At 49.4% G+C, this 13,842-nt stretch overlaps 1 protein-coding gene across 6 annotated transcripts in view; it reads left to right on the top strand.

The window, feature by feature from the left end:
• The window catches only part of Nipped-A (Transcription-associated protein Nipped-A), a 413,461-nt gene that overhangs the window by 164,627 nt on the left and 234,992 nt on the right, over positions 1-13,842 (top strand). For 5 of the 6 annotated variants that reach the window (XM_065445525.1, XM_065445501.1, XM_065445517.1 and 2 more), the window contains 2 exons: positions 1,221-1,559; positions 6,306-6,353. In XM_065445525.1, the coding sequence (XP_065301597.1) occupies positions 1,221-1,559; positions 6,306-6,353 (387 nt within the window). The remainder of the gene's footprint in view (positions 1-1,220; positions 1,560-6,305; positions 6,354-13,842) is intronic. The other variant, XM_065445508.1, reaches the window with a different exon arrangement.

Here is a 13,842-nt window from a genome sequence, read left to right as displayed (position 1 = left end):
AAGCGGCAGCAGCGACAGACGATATCGCCGAACACCAAAGCGAATTAATTGGAGCGCAGACGGCAGCAGCGACCGGCCATTTCACCGAACAGTAAAGCCAGGGAAGCGGAGCGCAGACAGCAGCAGCGTCTGGCCTTCGCCAAGCACACTTTCAAATTTCCAAAGTGTCTTCGGTAATATTCGTATCAAGCGACGCGGGTCGAAAATTGATTCGTAGCAACCGTTCTCTAGCACGTTGGAAAGTAATGGGGCTCGACCGGGACCACAGAAAAATTCGTATCATCCAGAAATTCGTATTAGCCGTGATCGTATCATCGAGATTCCACTGTAACACACTACCCCTATTCTAGTGTACTGTAAATGGGTCTAGGATGTGTCACAACTACATTTTAACCATTGCTTGTTAGATCAATTGATTTATGCCTCGAGAAATTTAAGTTGAAGTAGAAAGCTGAACGCTGCCCTCGTTTTTACAGCAAAATGCACTGCATGTCTCTTGTGTCTCTGAAGAGAGATTTTTTTAACTCTGCACGCGTGGGCTGTGCGTGCACCTTTGGCCGTGATAGACGTCGCCACCGCCACCACTCGTGGCAGCAGCACTAATGTGCCTTGAGTGTTTGTCTAATTGATATCGCTATAAAACAAAAACATATTCACAAGCAGGGGACACGTGGTAATGCTTCCCTAACCCTTTCAGGCGCTTTGTACACAATTGTGCATGCGAAGATAGTGCATCAATAGCAAACACCATCATTCTTGTTGAAAGCAAAAATATTTAAAATTTGTTGCATTCATCTTGAAACAATTCTGATTGGAATTGAGCTGCAAGCTTGAATAATGCATGCAAAATGTTTTAGTAAAACAAGTTGGAAGGTAGATGTTGTGTGAGTTTGTTGTAAGTAGCAGGTTTCATTATTTCATTGTTTTTTACAATATATTGCACCCGGCATAATTTTCAAGTGGCTGGATAAGCGCTTTTAAAGCCTGCTAGACAAGAAATCGTTGATTTTTGCATATCTGATGGTGCCTTAGTGAATTGTTGCCTGGACTTCGCATTCCGTAAAAATGACAAATCTCACTAAAGAATTAAAAATGTTTAACTATTCTGCTGCTGTATTCTTTCTATGGTTCTGAAAATTCAAGAAAGGTGGTGAAAGTAAGTTTCTAATCCACTGAATGAATTGGTGCCTGAAGGGGCTAACATGTGGACCTGTTTGCAGGTGCACAAGGCGATCCGGTCACTGCTGATGTTGCTGGGCGACTTCAGGCAGCTGTCGCTGAGCGTGATCCAGCGCTTGAGCTACCTCACCCAGCTGTTCCCGCACACGTTCAACGAGAAGCTCTGCGACCAGCTGCTGCAGCACCTGGGCTGCTGGCTCGAGGTGGCTGTGCGCACTCCGCATCGCGGTCCCAACTCCACCGAGGTGCACCAGTGCGCCGCCATCATTGCCATCTTCCACCAGATCCCCGCGGCGGGTCCGGCGTTTGTCAAGCCGCTCGTCACGCTTGTCCTTCGTCATGAGCAGCAGCTCATGGTAGAGGCTAGCAGTCCTTTCCAGGTTAGTGATGCTCGAAGCTTGCATGTTCTGGATGTGTACCTGGGAGCAAAAGTGTATGGACCGAAGGCTATCGGGGGGGAAAAAAATTATGTGCAATTCAGACGCACAAATTGAAATTGACAAGTATGTGGCAAAATTCATTTTCAGGGCAAAGTTTGGACTTCAGTCCTCAATATCAAGTTGCATTAACAGGTGCAGAAGAAATTTACCGTAATTTAGCGCATATAGCCCGCAACAAAATTTCAAAAAATCTAACAGTAAAGTTGGGGATTACAGTCGAACCTGGGTATATTGAACCCGCATATTTTGAATTATTGGCTATATTGAACACACAGATTACCCCCTTGAAAATACTGTGTAAAAGTATAGGACAATTGTGTAGTATATTGAATTCCATTATCGTCGGACATTCGATATATTAAACGCCGCGCTACGCCGCGCCCCTGGAAGGTGCGCTTTTCCCAAAAACATTTATGTCCCGTTCTCGGGGGAAAACATTTCCGCAGAGTCAGTCAGCAGGCTTCTCCTCTGCGCATGCGCGGCCGTCGCCTAGCGACGGAGACTCAGAGCCTTTCCCCCATTCTTGCGCCCCACCGGCGCGAACTCTCTCGCTCCTCCTCTACCGCCGGCATGTGCATTGGGCAAGGCCATTGGAGAATCAAGCGTCCTTCCTTTCTTTAGATCACTATCATCATCATAGGAGCTCAGCGAAGAGAGTGCGCGGCATGGAGACGCTGCGACGTTTCCAAGCCTCGCTTCCTGGGAAGAGGGAGAGAGAGTGAGGGGTCGGCACGGTCGCTCGTGGGCCAGGCAATCTTTTTCCGCGCTCTATTCTTTCTTTACCCTTTGTCGTTCCTTCGCAGCCCCGTTGACTGCCGCTCGAACAGGCTTCGCTTGAACTGCTCCATCTGTGCATCGTGCAATTTGTTGTGCGTACCTGTGTTTCAACGTGCCGTGTGTAGCGTGTATGATTGCGGTCATCTGGTGAGCTATGGCATCCGCGGTCATAAAAAAGACGAAGAATCTGGACTTTGCAAGAAAGCTTGAGGTAATCCAGCATGTCAAGAACGGAGAAAAGAAGTCCTCCATGGCAGACGTATTGGCATTCCGTGGAGTACGTTAAATACGTTGTTAAAAAATGAGCAGGACATCAAGCTTAAAACAGGTGAGAAAAGTCACTCGGGAGTGTGTCGTGTGCGCCCTGCTGCTTTTGACAAAGTGGAGAAGGCACTCTATACGTGATTTCTTGAAATCCGAGCGAAAAATATTCCCGTGGATGGCCCGATGTTAATCGAGAAGGCCAAATGGTTTGCTACGGCTCTTGGCAAAGAGAAGTTTTGCGGTGGCACTGGGTGGCTGCAACGGTTTAAAAACCGCCACGGCATTGTAGGAAAGGCCGTTTCAGGCAAAAGTGGGGCTGTCAGCAGCCAGGAAATGCAGCAGTGGCTTTCTGAGGAGTGACCGAAGATCACTGAAAAGTTTTCGCCTGCAGAAATTTTCAATGCAGACAAAACTGGTCACTTTTGGCAAATGTTGCTGAATAAGACACTTGCTCTTCGTGGAACCTCATGTCACGGCAGTAAAATGAGCAAAGTGCATGCAAGCTACGGCCATTCGTGATCGGGAAGAGCAAGTCACCGCGCTGCTTCAAGAACTGTAAACAGCTTCTTGTCTGCTACGGCTGTAATAGGAAGGCCTGGATGACACGTCAACTTTTTGTTGAATGGCTGCAGGCTTGGGACGCTGAGTTGGGCAACTCGGGCCGCCGAGTTTGCCTTCTGGTAGACAACTGTTCAGCCCATCGAACGACTTGCAAGCTGCAGCACATCGAACTGTAGTTTCTCCCGCCGAACACCATAGCGAGACTGCGGCCCCTCGACCAAGGTATCATAAAGGCATTCAAGGTAGGCTATTGGAAGCAACTTATTCAACGGCTCCTTGTAAACCTCCGCATGGGAACTGATCTCAAGATTGACCTGCTCGGCGTGATCCAGATGATTACCAGCGCTTGGGGCGACGTGAAGCAGGTCACAGCAGCCAACTTTTTCGGCAAGGCAGGCCTTGAAGTGGCCGGAGATGAATGTCCGGAAGCTTTAGATGAGAATAAGTGCTTGGAGGACACGTTTCGTGACTTGTCCAATTTTCCCGACGCCGTCCCATCCGAAGTGACTGTTCATGACTTCATTAACGCTGACAACGAAGTTCAAGCGGTAGCCGACCTCGCTGACGAGGACATTGTGGCTGGAACAGCTGCCGTTCAAGATGGCGATTCCAGCGACGACGAGGGCAGCTGTGTTTTCGAAGAAACGTGTCCATGCACAGCCAGTGAACTAGTGTCTGCGTTCAGCCTGATTCGGCACTGTTGCGGCGAAATGGAAGGCACTGGGCTCTTGCATTTGGACAGTCTTAAGAAGATTGAGACTAGTGTTTTCAACTTCATTTCCCAGAAGAAAAAGCAGCCCAAAATCCCGTGAAATAAAGCGCTTTCATATTGTGTGCACATGCTATGTGATTCGCGGCTGTTCCAATCGGTAAGCCACAATTTTTTTATGATCACGAGTGCTTTTTTGGCCCTTATCTGTGTATTGAATTTTCGCTATATCGAACTATTTTCCGGTCCCCGTCGAATTCGATATATCCGGGTTTGACTGTATATGCAAATTTCGCTATGAAGGGTGGCGTCACGGCAGTGCGGCACACACTGCAGTGAAGCTTCAGCTGAAGGCACGTTTCTGTGTCATTCAAAGTTTCGCTATCCCGTAGGGAACCCCACCTCCTCCCCGCTCCTACGGGTTGAAGCTCCCTTTTCCCCTGTTTCATGGTTGCCCATTCTCCTTCCCTTTACTGGTCACCATTTTGCATTTAGTAGTTATCGAATAGTGCACATGGCACCGGCAAACTCGTATGTCACCCATTCTCGCAGCGCTCCCTCAGTCTGCGCAAAGTGATTTGTGATACAACGGTGAGCCAAATCGCCATTGGGATGTTCTGCTAGGTCGCATTTGCTCCGTCACCATTGCCGGTGCGAGGGCCTCTCTGTCTGCAGTGTCATCCTCGGATGTGCAGGTGCTTGCTGTGAAGTGATCCGATTCACATCAGATATCATGCGACTGATTCATCCATGATAACAACCAGCATGTGAATCCAGCTTTGTTAGCATCGCCGAATAATGGGGAAACGGAGCTGCTGGCTGAAGGTACGACGTGGAGTCGGGCATCTACAAATGGAGACTTTTTTAGCAAATATTTGATCTGTGTTGTATGCAGTTGCTTCAGGGGATTACACTCGGAGATATTTTTTTTTTTCCGGGCTGTTGTAACTGGGGGTGCCAATTATGCAAAGTGGTGGGTTGTGTGCGCAAAAATGCAGTATGTGAATTCAGATGCACAGACTGAAATTGATTATTGCGTCGGAAAGTTTGTTTGCACTACAAAATTTGGACTTGGGTCCTCTATTTCTGATTGCATTCATACACACTGAATAAGATTTCCTTTATTGTGAAATCCCTGGTTCATGCACTTTTGCCCTGGGGAATACATTATGCAAAAACAAAATTTAAAGAGTAAAGTTGACCACAATATTGCACCACGTTGCTCCTTTCATGACGCTCTGTTACATTGATAGATCAATCTGGAAGATAATCAGCCACCTTATATGGCTGTCACACATTGCAAAAGGCTATTCGATAGGGGCGTGCGAATATTGAAATATCACCGAATAACATTCAAATAATTCGGTTCAGGAATCAAATATCTACTATCATATTTTTCGAATATTCAGTATTGTTGTGGGGAAAAGACAACTGCAATATTTACAGGATATTTACAAAAACTGTAGCTGCTGACATGATGGTAGCTAGCTCGTGAAGTTCAAGAGTGTCACCTTCTTCATCAGCCTCTCAGATGACCCCCGGTGGCTGAAGCACATAAGCCGTAGTGGTTAGAAGGCGGTCAAATGATACGGTTTAAGACGTGTGATGTGGGCTCTGTCAGAGCGAGGCTGTGCCACGGTGGGATCCAGAGGGGCAGTTTCGTGCCTGATGTCGGTTACTTGATGCAAGACTCCGTAAGGGCCACAGTAGTGTAAAAGTAACTTCTCTTAGAGACTAACGCGTCGCAGCGGTAACCAAAAGACAACCAAGACACCCTGTGTGTAGTGGGCAACACGATGGCGGGTATCATATAAACACCATTTATGTTCGTGGGAGTCTACAAGTTGACGTTGGGCAATACGGCATACCTCTTGTGCCTTGAGTATAGCTTCATGGGCATACTGAGATGTGAAATTCAGCCTAGCAGGCAGGATGGGGTCAAAAAGTAGCGCAGGATCATGGCCAAACAAGAGGAAGAATGTAGAGAAACCTGCAGTATCGTAGTGAGAAGAATTATAAGCAACAGTAACGAATGATAGTGCAACGTCCCAGTCGCGATGTTCAGCAGAGACATACGTGGAAATCATGTCAGTAAGGGTTTGGTTTACGCACTCACTTAGACCATTAATTTGTCAGTGGTAAGCAGTAGCAAGTTAGCGTTTAGTTGCGCACGAGTCTAGAATGTCATTGACAACCTTAGAAACAAAAGTAGTGGCCTCGGTTGGTGAGGAGCTGTCACGGGGCACCGATGTGAAGGGTAACATTCTTTAATAGGAAATCTGCAGCATTGGTGGCACAGCTTGTCAGAATAGCCCGTGTGATTGCATATCAGATGGCATAGTCTGTTACTACAACAATCCACTTATTTTCCGTAGGAAAAGGACCTAGAAGATCAACACCTACACGGAAGAATGGTTCTGATGGTACGTCAAGTGGTTGAAGGTGGACAGCAGGGAGTGCGTTCGGCTTTTTTCGTTGTTGACAAAGGTCACATGCAGCAATATAATAGCAGACGTCACAAAGAAGACCAGAGCAAGAGAAGCTCCGACGAATGCGGTCATAAGTCCGTGACATGCCAAGGTGACCGGCATTTGGCTTATCATGAAGCTGGACAAGAACAGTCCGACACAGATGAGCAGGGACAAATAAGAATCGGTCAGACCCATCAGGGCGCATGCATGAGCGGTACAATATGCTATATTGAAGTTCAAACATGCAAAGGTCAGGATCAGGCATCGGTGAAGTCGGCCGTTGAATAAGATCATGTAAGGAGGTGTCCTGGCATTGTTCTGCTCCGATATCACAAAAAGCAGTCGGAGAGAGAATATTCACATGTATGGCGGCCACAGAAACATCAGTTGGGTCGACAGGATGGCACAACAAGCAGTCTGCATCTTGATGTAACCGGCCTGTCTTGTATACGGCTGAGTAGCTGTATTCTTGGAAGTGCAGAGCCCAGCGGCCTATGCTCCCAGAAGGTTCTTTTAGGGATGAAAGCCAACAGTGAGCGTGGGGATCAGTGATGAGTGTGATTTGCTGGCGGTATACATAGGGGCGGAATTTACCCACTGCCCAAACGAGAGCCAGAGACTTGCGTTCAGTGATAGAATATTTGCACTCAGCAGGGGACAGAAGGTGGCTGGCATAGGCAATAACACGTTCTTGCACTTGTTGTTTCTGGGACAGGATAGCTCTAATATTATGGCCACTGGCATCGGTACGAACTTCTGTTGGAGCTGACGCATCAAAGTGAGTGAGAACGGGAGGGGAGCAGCCCAGTCAGCTTGGTGAAAGCATAGCTTGCTCAGGGCCCCAAATGAAGGCAGAGTCTTTTTTGAGGAGCTGATTGAGAAGGCGTGTAACGACCAGAAAATTTCGGACAAACCGACGGAAGTAGGAGCAGAGGCCGAAGAAGCTGCGAATGTCTTTGGCACGTGTTGGCATGGGAAAGTCCTTCACTGCCTGTATTTTATCTAGATCAGGGCATACACCAAAAGAATCGACAAGATGTCCGAGCGCAGAAATTTATGATTACTAAAGTAGCATTTGGATGAAGTTAGTTATAGCCCCGCTTGACGGCAAGCAGATAGGATTGTCGGTAGACATGCGAGGTGCATTGCAAAAGTCGGAGAAAAAACAGTTGCATCGTCTAGGTAGCAGAGACAGATGAACCACTTAAAACCGTGTAGGAGGGCATCCATCATTAATTAAAATGTCCTTGGGCATTATGTAAACCCAAAGGCATCACTTTGAAATGATAAATGCCATTGGGAATAATAAAAGCAGTCTTCTCACGGTCCATGCCATCGACAGCAATTTCTCAGTACCTGGAGCAAACATCTATGGACGAAAAATATGGTGCTACAGGGAGGCAATCCAGGACATTGTCAATGCGTGGTAGCAGATGGACATCCCTCTTTCTAATCTTGTTGAGCTGCTGATAATTCACACAAGATCGCCAACTGTTACCCTTCTCTTTAACTAGTAGTACAACAGTGGATGCCTATGGGCTACAAGAAGGTTCAACAATGTTATGAGAAAGCATCTTGTCAACTTTGTGCTGGGTGATGGGTCGCTCAGTAAGTGGGGCGCGGTAGGGTCACCACTGAATCAGGCTTGCATCGCTGGTTTTGTTTCAGTTGACGCAGCACATGGTGCGTCATCTTCCGACTCAGAGTCATCGTCCGGGGGTGCAGCAGAAACCTGAAGAATTATCGTGCCGTCGTCGAGTTCTGCGCATGTCAGTACAGCAGTGTCAGCACCTATGAAACTGTCAGATGAGACGGTGTCCGGAATCGCAATGCAACCACTGCGCAGGTCTCGGCAGAACATTTTCCGCGTCAGTAGGGAGCACATCGGAAGGCGACAAATCTTAGGCCTCCCGGCACCCGCTTGCCGGCATTCCCCAGCGCAGTCTGCGCGGGCACTGTCGGCGCCGTTAGACCCTTGACGCGATGTTTACGTATGCCGCGTTGGATCACCGAAACCTCAACACAGCACACAAAGCAAACACCACCGTGCCGACACCAGTCGCACAAACGAAAAACGCGGCCTGCTCGCAGCGTCTTGTGTGAAGAAACAAATCAGCTGCTGGATTGTCTTGACATGGCTTACTAAGCTGAAACCGAACTGCTGCATAGCCACTCTATCTAAATAGGCAGAAACGATGATGATGAGCGGGGATTTCCAGTAGCACCACTTTGTGGGGCAGCAAGGAAGCTTTGTTCAAAACAAAAATGGCACTCAGCAAGTCGAGCCGTGCACCGGTCAGAGTCGGTGCATGGTGCTCTCGATCGACTTAGCTGAAGCAGAGTCCGAAAAATCAGACGAGAGGTTGCAAGGTGTCCGAACTTTCGGCAGTTGTTATACATTATGGTCTATGGGGAGAGTGGCGGTGCCGCGAAGCTGACCGAATACAGTCGCCGACAGATTTTCCGGACTCCGAAAATTCGGACATGCCCGATTATTCGGTCAGCTTCGCGGCACCGCCATTCTCCCCATAGACCATAATGTATAACAACTGCGGAAAGTTCAGACACCTTGCAACCTCTCATCTGATTTTTCGGACACTCCTTGAGCCAACTCAGTCGAGAGCACCATGCACCGACTCTGACCGGTGCATGGTTCGACTTGCTGAACGCCATTTTTATTTTGAACGGAGCTTCCTTGCTGCCCCACGAAGTGGCGCTACTGGAAATCCTCGCTCATCATCATCGTTTCTGCCTGGTTAGATAGAGTGGCTCTGCAGCAGTTCCGGTTTCAGCTTAATAAGCCATGTCAAGACAATCCAGCAGCTGATTTGTTTCTTCACACAAGACGCTGCGAGCAGGCCGCGTTTTTCGTTTGTGCGACTGGTGTCGGCACGGTGGTGTTTGCTTTGTGTGCTGTGTCGAGGTTTCGGTGATCCAACGCGGCATACGTAAACATCGCGTCAAGGGTCCAGTGCCGGCAAGCGGGTGCCGGGAGGCCTAAGACTTGTCGCCATCCGATGTGCTCCCTACTGACGCGGGAAATGTTTTGCCGAGACCTGCACAGTGGTTGCATTGCGATTCCGGACATCGTCTCATTTGACAGTTTCATAGGTGCTGACACTGCTGTATTGACACGCGCAGAACTTGACGACGGCAAGATCATTCGTCAGGTTTTTGCTGCACCGCCGGACGATGACTCTGAGTCGGAAGATGACGCACCATGTGCTATGCTGCCGTCGCAAGCGGAGCGTGTACAAGCAGTGACTGGGCTTTCAGCCGCCCCGTGCAACCCTCTCCGAGATTCAGGCTTATCTGATTGTGCGTAAACCACGACCAGCTTTAGTAATAAAGCCGGTCGTGGCGTAAACGGAACAGCGTGCAACGGCGCATTCACGATTTCTTCCAAGCCTACTGCCGAGCCCGAATAAGCGCGTGGAAATAAAGGATTTCATTTTTTTTTTCTTAATCTGCTTTTTCGGACACCTGTTTATTCAGACATTTTCGCAGTCCCCGTGAGGTCCAAATAAACGGTCGGCGACTGTAATCGGGCATGTCCGAATTTTTGGAGTCCGGAAGATCGGTCGGTGACTGTACAGCATATCGTGTTTATTCGAATCTAGCCCGATAGCTTCTTCAAATAATCATATACCAAACTCTAGGGTCGGCTTAGATTCGAGGATTTTAAAGATTGTGCCAGTTTGTCATCGAAAATGACAAATATTGTGCATAGCGAGCGTCATCTAGAAAAGTCAGTATTGCAGCCGCTACTAGCCACGCCAGTAGCCAACCAAAGTACACGAGCAACGCCGCCATTTTGACCTGTGTCGTATCGATATTGTGGCTAAAACGATGTTAGGCGTGGCATTATCATAATGGCACCAAACAGGTGATATCACAAATAGAAAGTTGTTCTAGCTGCAGAGGCATCATCAAACATTCAAGCCAGGCGGGACTTCAGCTTTGATGCGAAAAATGTCTGTCGTTGGACGGGGCAACGGGAGATTCCTTTTGCATGTGCTACAACGAGGAGATGATGGCGATAAAAAATAAGTGCGCGATAACAGAGAGGAGCTGTTCACCGAGATAGGGCTGCATTTCGACATGTACGAGCCATGCCACACTGTCTGCATATGTGTAGGCGCGTGGATGCTAGCTTGTGCATGTCCGCAAGAGTACGAGGCTAGCAGCAATGATGACGTAGAGTGGGCTCGGCAGGTTCATATTGTTACGTGTAGCTGAAGCCCAATGCTATATACACTATTTACAGAGATGCTAACGGAAGGCTAAAATGGCGACGCTATATCAAGCGGGCCCATGTCGTCTTCCTCCTCCTCAGTGCAGCCACACTGTGGCGGCTGTTCCGTAGCATCACCCCCGGCAGTAGAAGCACCGTCCCCGTGCTTAATCTACACATCCGTGGTTAAAGGTGTCTGGTATGGCTTTCGTCTCGCCACGTGAACGATGTCACTTGCAGCCGACGATGATGCTGAGAGGTCGGCGGGGATGACTTCATAGGTGACATCGGTGACTTGTTGCACAACACGGTATGGGCCAGTGTAGCGCGACAGCAGCTTTTCAGAAAGGCCCACACGTCCAATGGGTGACCAGAGAAGCACCAGAGAACCCGGAGTAAAGTGCACGTCGCGATGGTGGCAATCATAGAGACATCTCTGATGCTCCTGTGAAGCCTTGAGACGGGTGCGGGCGAGCTGGTGCGCGTGGTCGGCGTGTGCGATCGCGTCGCGGGCATATTCAGTGGCTGAACGTTTGGCCGAGGGCAACAAAGTGTGTAAGGGCAACGCGGGTTCTCGGCCATATAGGAGATAGAATGGTGAATAGCCGACGGTGTCGTGGCGTGATGAACTATACGCGAACGTCACATATGGTAAGTGAAGATCCCAGTCGTGGTGGTCGGTCGTGATGTACTTGAAAAGCATGTCGGTGATGGTCCGGTTGAGGCGCTCCGTGAGGCCGTTGGTCTGTGGGTGGTAGGACGTGCTAAACTTGCGCTTCGTCGAGCAGGAGCGGAGGATGTCTTCGACGACTGCCAACAGAAAGCTGCGGCCACGGTCAGTGAGTAATTGGCGCGGAGCACCGTGCACTAAAATTATGTCATAGAGCAGAAAGTCAGCAACGTCAGTAGCACAACTTGTCGGGAGGGCTCTGGTGATTGCGTACCGCGTGGCATAATCAGTAGCGACGGCGACCCATTTATTTCCGCAGCCAGAGAGAGGAAACGATCCAAGCAGGTCTAAGCCAACACGGAGAAAGGGTTCCGGCGGGATGTCGATCGGCTGGAGGTGTGGAGGGCTTCTTCCGGTGCTGACAGGGCTCACAAACGGCAATGTAGCGCCGCACGGAGCGGACGAGACCCGACCAAAAGAATCGACGTCGTACACGGTCGTATGTGCGCGAGAGGCCCAAGTGTCCAGCCAAGGGAGCATCGTGAAGTTGTTGGAGGACAGTCGAACGCAGGTGCGATGGAATTACGAGTAGAAGGTCAAGGCCATTGCAGATCGAGATTGCGGCGGTATAATGTCCCCTCCTTAAGGAGAAACATCCGGAGAGAGGCGTTGCCAGGCGTTGACTCCAGATGGTCGATGAGGGCTCGTAATGAAGGATCGCGGCATTGCTCGTTGCCGATTTCAAACAACTTGAACACAGAGAAAACGCAAGCCATGGCGTCTGCATCAGTTGATTCGTCGACGGAGTAGCGGGATAAACAATCAGCATCCTTGTCCAAGTGTCGCGTCTTATATACCACAGAGAAGGTATATTCTTGCAGGCATAATGCCCACCGAGCGAGTCGTCCCGCGGGGCCCTGAAGCGAGGATAGCCAGCAGAGCGCGTGGTGATCAGTGACGAAACAGAAGGGGCGTCCATACAAGTATGGACGAAACTTCGCAACAGCCCACACAAGAGCGAGGCACTCGCGCTCTGTGATTTAATTGCGCTCGGCGGGTGATAGAAGTCGGCTGGCATAGGCTATAACGCGATCATGTCCACGCTGGTGTTGTGCTAATACTGCTCCTATGCCGTGACCACTGGCATCAGTTCGAACTTCCGTTGAAGCAGACGGGTCAAAATGGGCCAGAATTGGAGGCGTGGTAAGGAGAGTAGTGAGCTGCGAAAAAGATGCGGCATGGTCAGGTCCCCAAGAAAATAGAGCGTCGTTCTTCAAGAGGTCGGTAAGGGGATGGGCGATGGTCGCAAAATCCTTTACAAAGTGTCGGAAATATGAGCACAGCCCTACGAAACTACGAACGTCCTTGGTAGACTTCGGAACAGGAAAGTTCGTAACGGCGCGAATTTGGTCCGGGTCAGGTCGCACGCCTCTGGCGTCCACAAGATGTCCAGGGACGGTGATTTGGCGGCGAGCGAAGTGACATTTTGACGAGTTCAACTGGAGTCCGGCGCGGCGGAACACATCAAGAATCGCTGAAAGACGGTCTAGATGCGTGTCAAATGTAGGCGAATAAACGATGACGTAGTCCAGATAGCACAAACAGGTGGACCACTTAAACCCCTGAAGCAAAGAGTCCATCATTCGTTCGAAGGTGGCGGGCGCGTTACAGAGGCCGAAAGGCATCGCCTTGAACTGATAAAGGCCGTCAGGGGTAACAAATGCAGTCTTCTCTCGGTCCATGTCGTCGACAGATATCTGCCAGTATCCGGACCGTAAGTTGATAGAAGAAAAATAGGTGGCACCGTACAGGCAGTTTAGAGCGTCATCAATACGTGGCAAAGGGTACACATCCTTTTTTGTGAATTTGTTCAGGTGGCGATGATCTACACAAAAACGCCACGTTCCATCCTTCTTTTTGACAAGTACGACGGGAGAAGCCCAGGGACTAAGGAAGGCTCGATAATGTCCTTTGCAAGCATCTTTTTGACTTCCTGTTGGATAACAGCTCGTTCTGACGCAGAAACACGATATGGATGTCGGTGAATAGGGTTCGTATCGCCAGTGTTTATGCGATGGGTCACGACGGACGTTTGACCTAAGGGTCGATTGTCAAAGTAAAAAATGTCGCGATAGCCTTCAAGAACGCAGCAAAGGGCTTCAGCTTGAGCAGGTGTAAGGTCAGAGGAGACCATCTTCTTAATGTCGACGTCAGTACCGTGCGATGACGTCACGGTATGGGCTGAGCTGTAACGATCTTCCACTGTGAATGGCTCGACCTCATCATCCTGCAAAGCGCAAATTGTAGCCAAGGAGATCCCCTGAGGCAGAATTTGCGCGGTTAGCGCGAAATTGACAAGTGGAAGGCAGGTGCGGTTGCCAGTAATTTTCAGCACAGTGTGCAGTACGATAACACCATGTGTAAGCATAACGGCCGGAATTGGTGCGGCCACGTAATTGCCGTCAGGTACTGCTGGTGAGGACAAGAAGTCTATGTGTGTCACAGAGTGAGGTGGTAGGCGAATAAAATCTATGCAG

Source organism: Dermacentor albipictus, chromosome 1 (assembly GCF_038994185.2).
Source record: "Dermacentor albipictus isolate Rhodes 1998 colony chromosome 1, USDA_Dalb.pri_finalv2, whole genome shotgun sequence".
Taxonomy (NCBI): domain Eukaryota; kingdom Metazoa; phylum Arthropoda; class Arachnida; order Ixodida; family Ixodidae; genus Dermacentor; species Dermacentor albipictus.
The sequence above is the reverse complement of the archived record's forward strand: the minus strand, read 5'-3'. Positions and strand labels throughout refer to the sequence as shown.